The sequence below is a fragment of the Biomphalaria glabrata genome, chromosome 7 (assembly GCF_947242115.1).
Source record: "Biomphalaria glabrata chromosome 7, xgBioGlab47.1, whole genome shotgun sequence".
NCBI lineage: Eukaryota > Metazoa > Mollusca > Gastropoda > Planorbidae > Biomphalaria > Biomphalaria glabrata.
Genome location: NC_074717.1, coordinates 30,187,660 through 30,205,668, shown reverse-complemented (window position 1 = coordinate 30,205,668; position 18,009 = coordinate 30,187,660). Strand labels below are relative to the sequence as shown.

At 37.9% G+C, this 18,009-nt stretch overlaps 2 protein-coding genes across 11 annotated transcripts in view; one reads left to right on the top strand and one right to left on the bottom strand.

Moving 5' to 3' along the window:
- Window positions 1-4,619, bottom strand: part of LOC106069991 (uncharacterized) — a 38,605-nt gene extending 33,986 nt beyond the window's left edge. Inside the window, exons 1-2 of one of the 3 annotated variants that reach the window (XM_056036619.1) lie at window positions 4,481-4,615; window positions 306-428 (exon numbers count right to left, since the gene is read on the bottom strand). The gene's annotated coding sequence lies outside the window, so the exon portion shown is untranslated. Of the gene's footprint in view, window positions 1-305; window positions 433-4,480 lie in introns of all 3 variants that reach the window. The other 2 variants (XM_056036620.1, XR_008779044.1) reach the window with 2 other exon arrangements.
- LOC106053002 (uncharacterized) overlaps window positions 1-16,026 on the top strand; it is a 55,066-nt gene extending 39,040 nt beyond the window's left edge. For 2 of the 8 annotated variants that reach the window (XM_056036622.1, XM_056036621.1), the window contains exons 3-5: window positions 13,129-13,277; window positions 13,939-14,052; window positions 15,867-16,026. In XM_056036622.1, the coding sequence (XP_055892597.1) occupies window positions 13,140-13,277; window positions 13,939-14,052; window positions 15,867-15,935 (321 nt within the window). In that variant the 5' untranslated portion in view covers window positions 13,129-13,139 and the 3' untranslated portion in view covers window positions 15,936-16,026. Of the gene's footprint in view, window positions 1-4,593; window positions 4,731-12,550; window positions 12,572-13,128; window positions 13,278-13,938; window positions 14,053-15,866 lie in introns of those variants that run through there. The other 6 variants (XM_056036627.1, XM_056036624.1, XM_056036625.1 and 3 more) reach the window with 5 other exon arrangements.
- Window positions 16,027-18,009: the final 1,983 nt, after the last annotated feature.

Sequence of the window (18,009 nt, the reverse complement as noted above, 5' to 3'; positions counted from 1 at the left end):
GACAGTCAAATTATAGGAAAATTGTTAGAGCCGTTTTCGAGATCCGTGTCCCTTTTTTGTTACCCCATGAATGATGAAGAATTTGCAAGCTGATAAGAGGAATCGTAAAAAGAGATGCTCTTTCAAGTATAAACTCTGAGACTTAGTGTTGCAACAAGACCTCCATACTTACACTAGTGATAGAGACTAGAGTGTGCATGTTTGTCAAGGTCGTCTCCCTGATTTTAATGTCACCTAGTCTCGTGCAGTTTAAATTTATCCCAGACGGTAAGTTTTGAAGTTGATCTCCGAGAGGGAACACTCACCCAGTCTTCCGTGCACGTGATCTAGTCCAGAAGTCAATTGATGGCGAGGCTTTGTTGTTTACAGCTGATGTTGAAAGACTGCAGGTGAGACGTCACGTGCGCCCACCTTTTTCTCATCACCTTCTACCTTGTGGAAAGGAAAACATGGTCTGGACTAAAAACACAGGCTCGGAATTTTTTTATTTTTTTTTTAAGTTTAAACTAACCGGTAGAATGTTTGATGCGATTCGTTGGCCAAGTTTAATCTTCAGGGTACAGTGACGAGAGAATGTAGGCAGTGCCCTCAGATGAATAGTGGCTACACAATGTAGGATTAGCGGAGTGAACATTTAGAGCTCAAGTTAAACGTAATAAGATGTTGACATGTAGGCCCTAATATTAATAGTGTGAACGCAGCTCTACGAATGCACGGTCCTGCCTAATGATAGGGACCCTGCGCTGTGGTCAGCATGGGGAGTTGACCCTGTACGGGGACAAACTCTGCGAAGTACTGCCGCCTCTCATGTCCGCCTCTCATGTCCGCCTCTCATGTCCGTACTGCTAGAGAATAGTGTTCTTAGTACGACGCCTCTGAGCAATGAGATTAGGTGGGTGATAGAAGCAAAAGTTGTTTTTAACAAATTAAAGTTAACCAACATGATTTATAGAAAACTCTTGACATGAGACTCTCGGTTAACTGGGATTATTAATGGCCCCCAAAGTATCAAAACATTTCTCTTGTTGGTAATGGCCTTGATCGAGAATGACTGAAATCATCAAAACGTAGGTCTAGAAACGTTTGTGCCTTATATACCGGTGCCAGTTATGCCTTAACAGTGACTAGAGTCAAAACGTCAGTCTTAATTTGTTATGTTCATTATGCAGACAGCGTTGGAAGTCATTTTTGTATCCTGCTGTCTGTCTGTACATTTGTTACGTCTGTGAAAGTAAAAAGTAAAAGCGCCAGTGTAACTCAACTTATACCAAGCCTCTATCATGCTGATTATAAATCTTGGTCTAATGGCTACTTCTGTTTTCCCTAGAGCCAACATTGATCGTTTTAAAATACGATATATTAGACACCTTTTAGATCTAAGTTTCTACTATTTTTAACATGGATGAAGTCGCGTCATGTTTGATGCGATTCTTGTTCCTTATCAGAACAACGGCAACTTTTGGTTTACTGAATGCATTGTCTACATTAAGCCGACTACGTTCTTTATGTTTTATGTCCGACCTAGTCAATGAGACACTAATGGTCTCAGTTCAGTTCCTGGCCACCTTAGAGAATGCGATGGCAGTGTGAGGGCGTTTTGACGTAATGTGTGAGTGCCACTGAACCACAAGGGCCGCCAACGAGCCACGTTGTTTGTCATCATGTTTGAAATATATCGCTGTCAGATGAAACGTTTGTTTTCTCTTTGATGCGTTCTGTAAAGTTTGTTTACGAATTTACCTTTTTCTTGTTAAAGTGAAGGCAAGTGTATCCTCAGCTTTTTCTGGTTAAAGTGAAGGCAAGTGTATCCTCAGCTTTTTCTGGTTAAAGTGAAGGCAAGTGTATCCTCAGCTTTTTCTTGTTAAAGTGAAGGCAAGTGAATCCTCAGCTTTTTCTTGTTAAAGTGAAGGCGAGTGTATCCTCAGCTTTTTCTTGTTAAAGTGAAGGCAAGTGTATCCTCAGCTTTTTCTTGTTAAAGTGAAGGCAAGTGAATCCTCAGCTTTTTCTTGTTAAAGTGAAGGCAAGTGTATCCCCAGCTTTTTCTTGTTAAAGTGAAGGCAAGTGTATCCTCAGCTTTTTCTGGTTAAAGTGAAGGCAAGTGTATCCTCAGCTTTTTCTTGTTAAAGTGAAGGCAAGTGTATCCTCAGCTTTTTCTTGTTAAAGTGAAGGCAAGTTTATCCTCAGCTTTTTCTTGTTAAAGTGAAGGCAAGTGTATCCTCAGCTTTTTCTTGTTAAAGTGAAGGCGAATGTATCCTCAGCTTTTTCTTGTTAAAGTGAAGGCGAGTGTATCCTCAGCTTTTTCTGGTTAAAGTGAAGGCAAGTGTATCCTCAGCTTTTTCTTGTTAAAGTGAAGGCAAGTGTATCCTCAGCTTTTTCTTGTTAAAGTGAAGGCGAATGTATCCTCAGCTTTTTCTTGTTAAAGTGAAGGCAAGTGTATCCTCAGCTTTTTCTGGTTAAAGTGAAGGCAAGTGAATCCTCAGCTTTTTCTTGTTAAAGTGAAGGCAAGTGTATCCTCAGCTTTTTCTTGTTAAAGTGAAGGCAAGTGAATCCTCAGCTTTTTCTTGTTAAAGTGAAGGCAAGTGTATCCCCAGCTTTTTCTTGTTAAAGTGAAGGCAAGTGTATCCTCAGCTTTTTCTGGTTAAAGTGAAGGCGAATGTATCCTCAGCTTTTTCTTGTTAAAGTGAAGGCGAATGTATCCTCAGCTTTTTCTTGTTAAAGTGAAGGCAAGTGTATCCTCAGCTTTTTCTGGTTAAAGTGAAGGCAAGTGAATCCTCAGCTTTTTCTTGTTAAAGTGAAGGCAAGTGTATCCTCAGCTTTTTCTTGTTAAAGTGAAGGCAAGTGTATCCTCAGCTTTTTCTTGTTAAAGTGAAGGCGAATGTATCCTCAGCTTTTTCTTGTTAAAGTGAAGGCAAGTGTATCCTCAGCTTTTTCTTGTTAAAGTGAAGGCGAATGTATCCTCAGCTTTTTCTTGTTAAAGTGAAGGCAAGTGTATCCTCAGCTTTTTCTTGTTAAAGTGAAGGCAAGTGTATCCTCAGCTTTTTCTTGTTAAAGTGAAGGCGAATGTATCCTCAGCTTTGTTTCAGCTTGGTACGTCGTTCAACACATTTTGATGTGTTTTATTTTTTTTCTTTTTTTTTTGTGTGAAGTATTTCTGTTACTATGGCCCACTGTATTTGGTTGGATAATATAGATGGTTTACAATCAGTTTATTTTATTAAGGTTCAAAGAAATGTTTAGCCCTACGTCTTGACTCTAGGCTGTCTCCTTGGGCTCTACTCATGTACCTGTTGGCCTACTAGGCTGTCTCCTTGGGCTCTACTTATGTACTTGTTGGCCTACTAGGCTGTCTCCTTGGGCTCTACTTATGTACCTGTTGGCCTACTAGGCTGTCTCCTTGGGCTCTACTTATGTACCTGTAGGCCTACTAGGCTGTCTCCTTGGGCTCTACTTATGTACCTGTTGGCCTACTAGGCTGTCTCCTTGGGCTCTACTCATGTACCTGTAGGCCTACTAGGCTGTCTCCTTGGGCTCTACTTATGTACCTGTAGGCCTACTAGGCTGTCTCCTTGGGCTCTACTCATGTACCTGTTGGCCTACTAGGCTGTCTCCTTGGGCTCTACTCATGTACCTGTTGGCCTACTAGGCTGTCTCCTTGGGCTCTACTTATGTACCTGTTGGCCTACTAGGCTGTCTCCTTGGGCTCTACTTATGTACCTGTTGGCCTACTAGGCTGTCTCCTTGGGCTCTACTTATGTACCTGTTGGCCTACTAGGCTGTCTCCTTGGGCTCTACTTATGTACCTGTTGGCCTACTAGGCTGTCTCCTTGGGCTCTACTTATGTACCTGTTGGCCTACTAGGCTGTCTCCTTGGGCTCTACTCATGTACCTGTAGGCCTACTAGGCTGTCTCCTTGGGCTCTACTTATGTACCTGTTGGAATACTAGGCTGTCTCCTTGGGCTCTACTTATGTACCTGTTGGCCTACTAGGCTGTCTCCTTGGGCTCTACTCATGTACCTGTAGGCCTACTAGGCTGTCTCCTTGGGCTCTACTTATGTACCTGTAGGCCTACTAGGCTGTCTCCTTGGGCTCTACTCATGTACCTGTTGGCCTACTAGGCTGTCTCCTTGGGCTCTACTTATGTACCTGTTGGCCTACTAGGCTGTCTCCTTGGTCTCTACTTATGTACCTGTTGGCCTACTCTTATATCTAGAGTGTAAAAGAAAAAAACGCAGCAGAAAAAAATATTTTTTGCCTCTACAAACACACCATTTTGTTTAGCTAGTAATGTGAAATACACTTTGTCTTTTGTTCCTTTTTGTTAATGACAATCGTTAATGTCAAAATTAAATAGTGCGGCTGTGTATCAGTAAATAGAAGGATTGAAATATTTGTATTAGGATTTAGACATTTTAGTTATTTCTCTACAGAAATAACAAATAAACATTAAAAAAAAACATACACTATATCTACAGAACTTACGTAATATAAATAGTATACAATTCCCTTGTCTACTTGGAGGAAATAGTCCGAAACATTCAAGTCTAGTACACACGCGAGAAATGGGAAGTGTTTTTATCGTCTGCTAGACGTCTCACTTGGCCAAGAGCACCGAAATAACTTGGCGTGTGTCTGCTGCAACCAGCTGGGTAACGTGGCCACACGAGGAAACATTTTTTTCTCCCCTCTTAATCTGGTTGTGAATATTAATAAGTACTAGAGGAAATATAAGGTAACATAATCTTTCTATATGAATTTAAGTTTAATTTTCAATACCTGCTAGTGGCAATGCAATTATAACTGCTTAAAATCTATCATAAATTCTTAGTATAAAATCAAACGTACCTAACTTTTTTTCTATATACATATGTGTGTGTGTATCCAATATATATATATATATATTCATTTATTTATTTATCCTCCTTCGTGGTCGAAGATGAACACATTTCTCATTTCCTATGGACTCGAAGATGGCTGTAAAAGTCCAATCCTCGCTTTAAAAAGCCGGCCTCATGGGTGGGTTAGGTCAGTTGCAGATAGGCCTGCTTCTTCTCTCAGCTTTTTGTTGGTTCGCCGCTCATTCGTCCTGGCCACTGTTCTTGCTTCAAATCTTGAGACTCCAAGACTCACAGCTTCACGCCATGAGGAGCGATCGAGAGCTAGTGCTTCCCAGCCGTGAATATCGATATCGCATTCCTTGAAGGAGCTCTTCAGAGTGTCTTTGTAGCGCTTGTATTGGCCTCCTGGGAGCGCCTTCCTGTACACAACTCCCCGTACAGAAGTCGCTTGGGAAGGCGATTGTCTGGCATGCTGACTACATGTCCCGCCCATCGAAGTTGGGACCTTTTTACTGTCGCATTGATACTGTGAATGTTGGACAGCTTTAAGATTTCTGTGTCTGGTATGTGGTCGGACCAACGCACCTTATGGATACTCCTTAGACAGCGTAAATGGAAGGAGTTAAGCTTTTTGGTGTGACGGGAGTGTAGGATTCAGAACTCTGATGCATATAGGAGTGACGGGAGAAGTACAGCACTGTAGACTTTCAGTTTTGTGGATATGCTGACTAGTGTTCTTGTTTATTGTTATGTATGTGTTTAGTGAAATGGTCACGCTTTTATTTTTAATGAGCCAATTTTATATAAATCCAGAATTGATCTTTTTGCTTTGCGTTCAAAGATATTTAAATCCTAAAAGATTTTGTTTTGTACTGATAGTAACGTTGTTTTAACATCGCCACTTGACACTTCAACACAAGGACACGTTTATTGTCGCTCCAGGCAGTTGGTTTATAGAATTTGACCTGCCATCCCTTGCCTTACATTAGATTACACCAGCAGAAGTTAGGTGATGGAGTACGATGGGGAGTAATGAAGTACATTGTGTATGTCCTGGGTTGGAAAGTTAGGTAATGAAGTACATGGTGTATGTCCTGGGATGGAGAGTTAGTAATGAAGTACATTGTGTATGTCCTGACAAGGAGAGTTAGGTAATGAAGTACATGGTGTATGTCCTGGGATGGAGAGTTAGTAATGAAGTACATTGTTAATGTCCTGACAAGGAGAGTTAGGTAATGAAGTACATTGTGTATGTCCTGGGATGGACAGTTAGGTAATGAAGTACATTGTGTATGTCCTGGGATGGACAGTTAGGTAATGAAGTACATTGTGTATGTCCTGGGATGGACAGCTAGGTAATGAAGTACATGGTGTATGTCCTGGGATGGAGAGTTAGTAATGAAGTGCATTGTGTATGTCCTGACAAGGAGAGTTAGGTAATGAAGTACATTGTGTATGTCCTGACAAGGAGAGTTAGGTAATGAAGTACATGGTGTATGTACTGGGTTGGAGAGTTAGGTAATGAAGTGCATTGTGTATGTCATGGGTTGGAAAGTTAGGTAATGAAGTACATGGTGTATGTCCCGGGATGGAGAGTTAGTAATGAAGTACATTGTGTATGTCCTGGGATGGAGAGTTAGTAATGAAATACATTGTGTATGTCCTGACACGGAGAGTTAGGTAATGAACTACATTGTGTATGTCCTGGGATGTACGGTAGACCGTTTGTACTGCATTTTGTTCAGGACGAATGTGAAATCATATTTTAAAAGCGCTGTTTTTTTTTTTTTGTTGTTGTTGTTATTTTTTATTTTGACAGACCAGAGTACAAAGCCGTTTAGCAGTTTTTCCCTTCAAGGGCCTCATAAAATAATAATCTCTAAATCCTAGCTTAGTAGTCCCTTCATCTCATGGCTTATTCGTAGATTTCCGAGATGTCTGCACCACGTTTCCTGGGACTTAACAAAGGCTACTGGCTAATTAACCTTGCAGTTTGTTAGTCACGTGGTGTCCTGCTGTCTGGTGACCTTTGTTTAAGGGACATAGATAGTTTTTAGTAGGCTACGTAGTCATCTCAATGATATCTTGTCGAACTTCATTAGAGTGAGGCTCATATCCTCTTTTTTTGCAAAAGCCCTGGACAGAAATTCCGCCGCAAAACAACTATATCAATTCATTCACACATTTGAAACCCAAAGAAGATTCCTTGCTGAGGCGCAGACGATGAAAAGAAAGTTCAAATATACTTCAGGCGGACAATAGCTTTGTCTGCATTAGGTGTGGCAAAATATGCAGGTCGCAGCTGGGTTTGTGTGGTCTTGTGAAACTCTACACTCATCCATAATTTAATCTTCGGAATTGAAGACAATGCTTTACAGTTTATAGTGAGTACCGGTATTATGAAAACCATCCATCCATCCCAGTGGCGCTACAGCCCATGGAGGGCTCTGGCCTGCTTTAACACATCCTTCCATTCAGATCTCTCCTGGGCCTTTCGTCTCCACGCCCTCTTGTCATCGTGATGTACTTGGTTTTACTGTCATTGACCTCAAGTCCTGCTGGTCGAGATACTTCTTCTAGTTGTGTGAAGTTGCTTTACCCAATAAGGCAATGTCATCGGCATAAGCAAGGTATTGTAGAGGTTGGCTGTATATCGTCCCTGTTGGTTGTGGACCCGTGTTTTCTCTCCTGAAGTAGTTATTAATAATTCCGCTTGTGTTTATGTGTATATTTCTTATAACTCTCTCCAGTGTTAAATTGAAAATCGTGCAGGAAAGTGCATCTCCTTGTCTTAATCCTCGTTTAATCCTAAATTCCCGTGAGTGTTCTCCTTGTATTATGACTTTGCTTTTTGAGTTGTTTAATGTCATATGTATAAGTCTTGTCAGCTTGTTGGGTATTCCAAAATCCTGTAGAGTGTCATATAGGTATTTCCTTCTGATACTGTCATAAGCCATTTTATTGTCTATAAAGAGTTGGTGGATTGGTATGTTGTATTCATGGCATTTTTTCTAGTATACATCTTAGTGTGAAGATGTGGTCGGTTGTGGATTTGTTGGGTCTGAAACCACATTAGTAGTCACCTAAGATTTCTTTTGAATATTTTCCAAGTCTCTTAGTTATAAGCCTAGACAGTATCTTGTAAGTCACATTTAGTAGAGAGATTCCTCTGTAATTACAGCACTTTAACTTGGATCCTTTTTTTGTGTATTGGGGTTATAAGAGCCGTTTCCCATTCTGTTGGTATTACTTCTTCTTCCCAAATTCTTGATATTAGTCTGTGTATTTGGGAATGTAAGTCTTTCCCTCCATATTTAATTAGTTCTGCTGTGATTTGGTCCTCTCCTAGTGCTTTGTGATTCTTCATGGTCCTAATTATTTCTGATGTTTCAATGAGTGTTGGAGGGTTCACTAAGGGATCTGGTCCCCCATGTGGCAGTTCATATTCTCCATTGTCTCCATCTTCAGTGGTATTTAGGATCTCCTCAAAGTATTCAGCCCATCTCTCAATGACCCTGCTGTTTTCTGTAATAAACTGACCATCTTTGTTCTCACACATGTGTGATCTAGCTTGAAATCCGTTCTTTTCATCTTTAATTTTCATATACATTCCTCTCATGTCTCCCTCCTTTGCTAGTTCCTCAATTTGAGTAATCTTGGACTTTTCCCATTCCCGTTTTTTCTTTCTTACAACTTTTGTGGCCCTTCTTCTTGCTTCATTGTATTGCTGTTCCTGGTTTCTCTCTGTAGCATTATCATTCGGGCATTGTTCTTCTCTTCTATAGTTTGTCTGCATTCATCATCATACCACCCTATTTTCTCGTTCTTTTGTTTAAGTCCAACTATCTCTTCTGCTGTTCTTTTGATAGCATGCTTTTTTATTTCCCAATGCTCATTTATGTTATTTTCGCAGTCCTTTTCTAATGTTGTCAGTTGCGTTTAGAGTGCCATTCTATAAGTTTCTGCAACAAGTGGATCCTTTGTGAGTTTTTGACTATCATATTGCTGTGCTCTCTTTCTTTGGTAATTGTGTATGGTACTTATTCTTTGTCTAAGTTTAGCTTTTACTAGTAGGTGGTCTGAGTCAGCATTAGCTCCTCTGAAACTTCTTACATCTAGTATGTCTGATCCATGTCTCTTATGAGTATATGATCTATTTGATTCTAGGTGTTGCCATCAGGTGAGATCCAGGTTACCTTGTGAATATTCTTATGTTGGAATTTTGTGCTGCTGATAGACATTCCTTTTCCTGATGCAAAATCCACTAATCTTATGCCATTATTGTTGGTCTCTTCAGTAAGTTGGGCTAGCGCACCTGCTCTATAAAGGCTTAGCACGTTCCATGTCGCAAAACAAAAATCATGTCCTTTTCCAGGCCTAGGTCGTTTTCCATTGAGATCTGTCCGGGTTTTCTTGTGTGTATTAGCTTTCGTAACAGTATTTTTTATATGACAGAGTTGTTAGCCCTGTGCATAACCATCTGGGGGGATGCCCCTTTCAGCTCTCTGGATAGCTGCCTTTATTTTCGGGTAAGGTGCCCTAGCCTTTGTGGATCCCTCCACTTCCTGCAAGGCAGCAGGTTTGATTTTGGTCCACCCCGGGTATTTTATTTCCCCGGTACCCACCATATCTGGAGGGCATTCCCCTATCCGCCACATGGGAGATCAAAAACTCCACACGAGATTATGAAAACAATAGCTGTACAATAAGTATGATTCCTTTTTGATGTCTTGTGACGTAAATACATGTTACCGCTGCCGCGTTTGTTACATGCAGTGGCGGCTTGCTACTCTCGGGTGTTCTGGTCAGGACTTTTATTTCACCATATTTAATGTACTATTTTCTCTTCTTAAAAGTAGTGCTAGCGTCATATATGTATCAAGAGTACATCAATAATTGCTTCGGCACTTAGGTTAACATGTGTATCTACAGTCAGTGTTTGCCCTACCAGTATGTTTGTGGCTTGTCCTGTTAGAAATTATTTTCTGTCTCTCCTTTATTTCATCATCCATCATCCATTGCATAATGTAGGCTACTTTCGGAATTCATTACGTATGATCTAATGTGTCATGGCATTGCTCCACAATTCAGTATTAGATATTCTATTCGTTCTGTTTCGTACCTCTTGTCATATCGAGTGTGGGGGAGACCTGTTTACCTTGTGCCTGTTGCCCTAGAATGACTTTAGGGAGACCAGTTTTCCTTGTGCCTGTTGCCCATAGAGCAATGACTTTAGGGAGACCAGTTTACCTTGTGCCTGTTGCCCTAGAATGACTTTAGGGAGACCAGTTTACCTTGTGCCTGTTGCCCATAGAGAATGACTTTAGGGATTCGTTCGTCCTCAGACAGTAATACGACAATGCAACGATTGTTTTCCTATAAGTATGATAGACATATACAGAAGAAATGTTGATTACGTGGTAAAGCGCTTGGATTCCGAACCGAGGCGTCCCGAGTTCGAATCTCGGTGTAGACTGGGATTTGGAATTTCGGGATTTTTAGGACGCTCTTGAGTCCACCTAACCTGACATTAGTTGCCTTAGAATAAAGACGGTTGGTCGTTGTGCTGGCCACTTGACACCTCCTGTAACCGTCGGCCATAAAAACAGATTGGCTTTACATTTTCTGCCCTACAGATGGCAAGGTCTGAAACGGATATTTTATTTTTTTTTTTTTTTTAAATCACCAAAATTTAAAAGAACTCTTGCTGCTTCGAATTCAAATAGATAAAAGAAAATGGATGAGTCATTTATAACATTTAAAAAAAAAAACATTCAAGTTATATTCTCTTTGCTTGGAGATATGGTTCAGATACACTTGATTGAAATGGGCCCCCGTAGCAAGTCTTTCCACCGTTTTAATCTGAGACTCTATTGTAACAATCACGGCCAACAAATGTAAAGCATTGCTCATACAAGTAATTTCCCTTGTTAGCTAGGGACGTCTACTTGGACACACTCCACTGGGTAGCAAGATTAAGTTTGAAAAGGGGGGGGGGGAGTTTCTTTTGTGCGGTGAAAATTGGTGGGGATGGGGGAGTGTCATTTCTACTTCATTGAAGTTTGAATTTAGAAATGACTTAACTATGAATCAAGTGCTGCTGAAAGTAACAGAACTCTTTAACACAATCAACTTTATAGAGTGTCTTTTACGACTCTGTAAAGTTGATTTGTATCTATGGCACGTAGCCTATCAGTCATAGAGATCACGGTAACTCTATTGAAATAGTCGTAATAATGTATTTGTTTATGATGCCTTGAGTTGAGCAACTTAGAAATGATGAAATGACCGGGAACCATACTTTCTTATTTCAATACTCTAAATGGCTGAACTCAAGGCATCATCGTGTTGGCCATCTGGGCGTGACAACAACTGATTGGATCAAGCTTAGCCAACCTTTTGTTTTCAAGCATGTCCAACAAGTTTTGTGGCGTAATTTAAGGTATTAAACATTCGTTGAGTTATAGGGTTCCCGGGGACTTCATCCCCCCGTCAAAAATATCAAAAAGCATTCTAAATAAACACATTTATATATTAGATGTCATGAGTGTTTAAAGGCAAAGCCTTAACAACACAACTACACATTGACTAAGAAAAAATGTTTAATTGGGGATGAAATGACCGGTTACCAAAACGTGTATTATATTAGACTAGACTAACCAAAGAAGATAGCCTCAATAGAAATTATATTTAGTATAGACTACAAAAATTTAGATAATATATTTTGAGTCAGTCTAATGTAGAAATGTATCTTCAACAGCTAAGTGGAATTGAATTACGGTCTGATAGTTTCCTCCATACTGAATCATTGAGACCGTTTCTTTGGTTTATCTTAACTTTGATAAAGAAAACTTGGTAACAAGCTTTCATATTTCTTGAAGATGTGAAGAATTTTTTTTTAAATTTTGGTTGTTTAATATTTGTTCACATAAAAACAACTGTTCATAAATACTGTGTTCTCTCTTCTTTCTGGGATACAGACTTTAGTACATTCGTTCTACAAGGGTTGTCAGTGCGCCTCTATGTATCCACAGTTAGCGTGACCCACACCACTAAGATTTGTCTGTTTTTATGATATTTCTAGCTACGACCCCTTCAACTTATTTTTATGAAATGGCACCCCTGCTGTCTGATGTGAGTCACGGCTTCTAGAGTTTCATTCAGACGTAGACTTTATTTTTTAATCTGGTGCTTGAAAGCTTCTTTCATTGGCTAGCACCTAGCGTCACACATTGTACAGTCTTGAACTTTGTTTCATTTTCTATTTTACATCTCTCTTACCTTGCCCTAGAAAATATACCCCCTCCCTTTTTCTCTTTCCTCACGTTTACACGCCTAATCTCCCTTGCTTTTTTATATACATAGTTTTTTTTTTAATGTTAACATCACTTGTCTGTGTATTTGAAACCTCCCAGCGTCAATATAATACTTCACCTAACCTTGTTGTGAATATGTTTAAGTTTTGCGACGTTTTCCGAATAGGAAGATGACCTACTGGCAAACTTGACATTAAGGAAAAGAAATTGTTCGTTTCATCTTTCTCTAGTCTCTTCACAGGGACAACACACACACATATACACGCACAGAAGACGTCTCACATAGATCTATTATAATAAGAGAGAAGAAAGCTGATTGATCAATGTGGTGTAGGTTTAACCAAAGTCTAACGGAGAATCTTCTTTATTTTATAATGTAGACCTATTGAGTTCAATAACGTCTGCACACTAGGAGAGAGGTGAATATGGGAAAGGGCGTACTTCGGAAGTTGCAGTATGCAACGAATGTTCATAATACGTTTAACATTCATGTTACTATATATGTTGAGTTCAGTATATTTGTATAATCTAGCAGCTATTACAGGACTTTCCTAATCTGTTGCAGTGTCGCCCACCTCCTCCAATATTAATATGAACAGTAGAGTGAGATGTATAGACAAAAATATTAGCCTAACAAATTGTCTTTTTTTTTGGGGGGGGGGATTTCACTGATTGATGTGAGTTATTAATTGCAAATATTACTGCATAGGAAACAATCTCAGTAAAGAGAGATATTGATTGACTGGCCTAAAGATAATTAGTTGGATCTTTTGCTATAGAAATAAAAATTATACATTTTAGCTATTTAAAAAATTATCTGACCAATCCTAAAGTCTCAGTGGCAAAGTTTAGAGCTGTGTGTATGGGGTTTTTGTTGTTGTTGTTGTTGTTTTCCAGCACCTACTAATTATTAAAAACTTTTTAAAATATTTTTAATTTTTTTTTTTTGATGAAACCTTTTTTGTATTCTTTTTAGCAGAAGTCATAATGGGTAAAAAGAAAGGTCGTGTGGGTCAAAAGAAAGTGCAGGGTCAAAAGGCCAAGTCTCTACAGAAGGCAAAGAAATTGGCCAAAGCTAAAGCCAAAGAAAGAAAGAATAAAGCAGTCAAAACAAACCTAAAAAAGGTAATTAGCAGAGACGTGGAAGTTTGGTTTGGGTCATGTGATATGCTTTTGAGGCAGCTCTAGTGCTTATGAACGGGTCCAAAACTTGTGGATTTGAATTCATGGAGGGTCTATCTGGCTCAAAAAATACCATGAAATTTGTTTAAGTAAAGTTGATAAGGGTTAACCAAATAGATGTGTGTGTTAATTAGTGATATAATATCTAATAAGTTATAAGGTATGTTTTTTAGAAACTTGGATTTCTTTTGAAAATGAAACTTTGACATTATTAGTGTATTAAATTGATTTTTTTTTTAAACTTTATCTCTGTATTTCCCAAATCCTTTCTTTTTATACGGCTTGTGCCACTAGATAATGTGCCTATGTTTAAAATACTTAAATAACTTGGGATTTTGACACACACACCATTGTCTAAACACTCTTGTCTATGTATACCCTCGTAATGATATTTGTCAACAAAAATTGTCTTCTTAATATTATCTCACATTAAAGATGTTAAGAAAGACAAAATTGTTTCATTAAGTGATCTTTGCATTCTTGTGCCTCTCTAATGTTGCCTGACTAAACTTAGACAAGTCTGTAGACATTTTTCTGTGTAATTATGTAAAGTAATATTTAAGACATATCCAGTTTGCTGTATTTCATTTTATTTCCTGAACAGATCAATTTTGACAACAATAAAAAGATCAACTTGCTGAATGCAGATATCACCAAAGTTCTTCTTGCACCAGCAAAACTTCAAGTAGCTTCAACAAGTCAGCCGACTGTTACAAAGGTGAGCAATTCTTTATTCATTTGTTTTTATCTGATATTCTTGCTCTGGCTTTTTCAATTGTCCTAATCTTATTTAACGAAAGATGCCCCATACTGTAGCATAGAAAACTGATGATTTCACTTAAAACAAGATTATTTTTTTTAGCGTATGCCTTCGTTACCTGATGTTTTGGAGCCAGGATTTCTTTCAATCATTTAGAAAAATACACAGATTTTGTAATAAACATATTTTCTATACAAAAAAACAATCTTAATATTTAAGGGGAGGTATCCCTGAAAATCTTATTTTTGTTATTTCTGAAGCTAGGCCTTTGAAATTTGTTATGGTAACATATAATGAAAATCTAAAATAAATAATGCTAAAAAAAATATTTTTTGAATGATGGTTGCCATGGTAACGGCGGCCATATTGTTTATTGTATACAAATTAAAACTCTGAATTTTGTAAAAACTATTGATCAGAAATACATGAAATTGAATTAAAAGATAAGAAAAAAGAATCCTCTAAATTGATACAACGTCAGAATTAAAGATTTAAGTATGTTAAATTTTTTACAAATTTTTGAATTTTTAGTATTTTTTAGACCTAAAAAAAATAGGATAAATATTAATTTAAAATACTTTTTAAAAAAAAGTAAATAAAATATTGAAAAAAACTCATTGTACGAGTAATGTTAATGATGTCCTTAAGAAGCGTTTCAAATTTCATCAAAATCTATCAAGTAGTTTAGGAGAAATTCCTAGTAAAGCACAATGACATGTGCAAAAACTAACATTTTGAGAAAAATGACTTTAAAGTATAAATTTTATTAAGATTTTGTCTCATAGCCCTTACAAAAACATTAAAAAAACATGTTTTAGACACAGATTTAAGCAATAAAAATGATTGTAATGTAAAGAAAAATGATTGATCTACTTAATTATGTTATTAGTTAAAAATCGATATCCTAGACCTAAAACTCAATTTTCTCTAGGGATACCTCCCCTTAAAAAGAAAAAAAAATTTTTTTATAAAAAACAACACAAAGTTTGAAATATTTAACAAATAAATAGAGCTAACTAGAACAAGTCAAATTCCTAGCAGAGAACTTGATGAATGGACACTAATCTTAATTTTAAAAAGTTTACACATTGAAATGTACATAATTTAACAGAAATACACATACAAATCATAAACATGTAATCTTTTGAAAGATGTATTTAAATTAATTTATAACATATTTACAATACTTAGCGCCCAAACGGCTGATCGTCAATATGGCGTTGCCAAAAAGCCCTGTTTCTGTATGCTTTAACTCTTTATTAATTGTTTTTCAATAAATCCTTTTTTACTATCCTTTTTTTTTAACAATATAAAAAAAAAATGTTCAGAAGTCCAACTCTTCTATTATCTTACAAATGAAGAAGATAATTATGTGTTAGTCTCTATCTGGCCATTACTTTTTTTTTTTCATTACTCTGAAGCTCAAGTTTATGGTATCAAACAATTTGTTTTCCAACTTGGTTCATTTGAGCAGCTAAAGGGCTAAATTACTGGGAAGTGTATTTGCTCATTTACTGGAACTGTTTAAGTCATATCTATATACAGTGCTTTTTTTGGAGGAGTAATTTAATGTTAAAATACAAGAAAAGTAATTATTTTTTCACCACATTGAAAAATGTGTCGATATGCATTACTGGTGATATATATATAGTGTTTTTATGTCTACATAAAATAGACCAATCTAGACCAATTGTTAACCAACTGTTAATTAAATTAAATATTATTTATTAACAAACAAAAAAGTAATTTTTACAAATTATTTCACTTAACAGAGTGGCCGTGATGAAGATCAAGACATGCCAGATGTTGGATCTGTTTCAGACAAATTCGCCTCTATGTAGAACTATTGTTGGTGTGATTGATGTGAATGTGTTAGCCTGGTGTGAACTAGACAAATGTTTAACTTGTAAATAAACATTTTTATGAAACTTTTGTAAGACTTTGTCATTAGAAACTAATCCCATATCTACTATTGGATCATTTTTTTTTTAATTTAACTTGGTGCATAACTGAACAAATTAAGAATTTGTTCTTTAATAATGGATGAGTTTGTGACACAGCTTTATATCTCATCTCAATAAACCTAGCAGTTTTTTCAGTAAAGTCTCAAATAAACTATCCTTCTGAACACATTTTTTTTTTTGCAAGATGCCCCCTTTTTGTTTGGCTTGTCTAATGTTATTCTGGACACTGAGGTCCTGCATTCAGAATATAACTGGTGGAGCTATACATTGAAGGCATTGACCTTGCTCTAATCTTTTAGGAAAAATAGCCTTATTTAGCCATTGTTTCCACCACTTAAAGCCTTTATAAACTGGTAGCCATAAAACATCACCTTCCCCCTTGAAGTACTGGGGTACACACTTTAATTTCCTGGAACCTTCCAGATAACATAGCAATATAAGCAATACAAAGACATCTCTTGATCATCATCATCAAACTCCATTTCAGTGAGGGCTTGAGAGGCTCTAATCCTCTCTTGCAAAAAGTCTGGACAGAAACCCTGCTGTTTTGTGTAGTGCATACATGTCACCTTACAGGTCGAGAATTAGTGGTTTTCTAGACCTGTTCTGATGGAGATCAGCAAGTCAGGGGCAGTCAAAAAGAATATGAGACACGGTTTCCTCTTTTTCCCCACATCGGGGGCACCATAAGTCAAAGTTTGGCTATAGCCGTGAGAAATATGAGCCAATCGGACAGTGGCCTGACATACACTATGCTATAATAGCCGCGACCTCCTCAAACCACTTTTCCATTTCTATTTTGGTATTGTAGCCAGAGCATGATGAAAAACTCACAGCCTGCTCAGTGGGTGGTGTTAGCCCTCCCTGGTGGGCCAAATGGTGTTGCCAGTCACACCTATGTGACTAAGTACAGTGTTGCCATAGCGTTGATTTGTGTTGTGTGAAGCCTTGATGACATGGGGGGGGGGGCATGATCCAGGGGTTTGCAAAGCCTACAGTACAGGTTTTGAGTCTGACCACAACAATCTGTGTAGCCCTCGCCGAGTTGAGAGTCATTGACTTAAGGCTTCACGGATTGTCATGGCCTCCACATCAAAACTGCAAACACTACCACATGGTCCAAGGATTTTAACTTAGAACCAAGAAACTAAATGTAGGCTCCATAGCCTGCTCTTCCAGGGTGTATTGATGCCGACCCATCAGTATATGCAAAAATGTCACTGGGCTTGAAGGCATTGGTGGTCTTCAGTGCTAGTATTTGAAGGTCGCTAGATGAATGCCTTAGCTTAGTGGCGTTAGGGTCAACTAGTTTCAAGCTTATGTCTGGGATCGTTGGGCGACACCAAGGGGGAAGGCGATGAAAATGTTGAATGTTTTGTCGGTTGGTGGAGAGGCCAGCTTTACTAGATAGTCTAGTGGCATGATGAATAAAAGACTGCATCTGGATACGTCTTCTGCATCTCCAACCATCAACGAGTTTTCTTGCTGTGAGGTATTCACCCAGCCTTTTATACCGCTCAAAACAAGTTAGTATGGACCGTTCTCTTGAAAGATGACAAAAAAATAATTAAAAAAAATGTGTTTTGGTTTTAGTCATGGTAGAAATACAATCATATCATATGAATGGACTACTTCATATGTACCAATGTGTTATAGTTATAATGCTCATTCTTGTAATTGTGATGTAGTAATTTAGATCATTTTAATTTGTTTTCCTAGTTAATAATTTTCACATATGGGGGAAAATGTTCGTTGCGTGAGGCCAAAAAAAAAGACAAAAACTGTCAAATTAAAAAAAAATCTTTTCTATAAAAAAAATCCCAAGTAACGCAGTTCTACTATAAATCTTTCCCACACCCAGCGCAGACAAATAGTAATTGTTGATGTAATATGAGTAATGAGAGGAGGATTCATTATCTGAATAGGCTTTACCATGCAGGCTTATTTATGA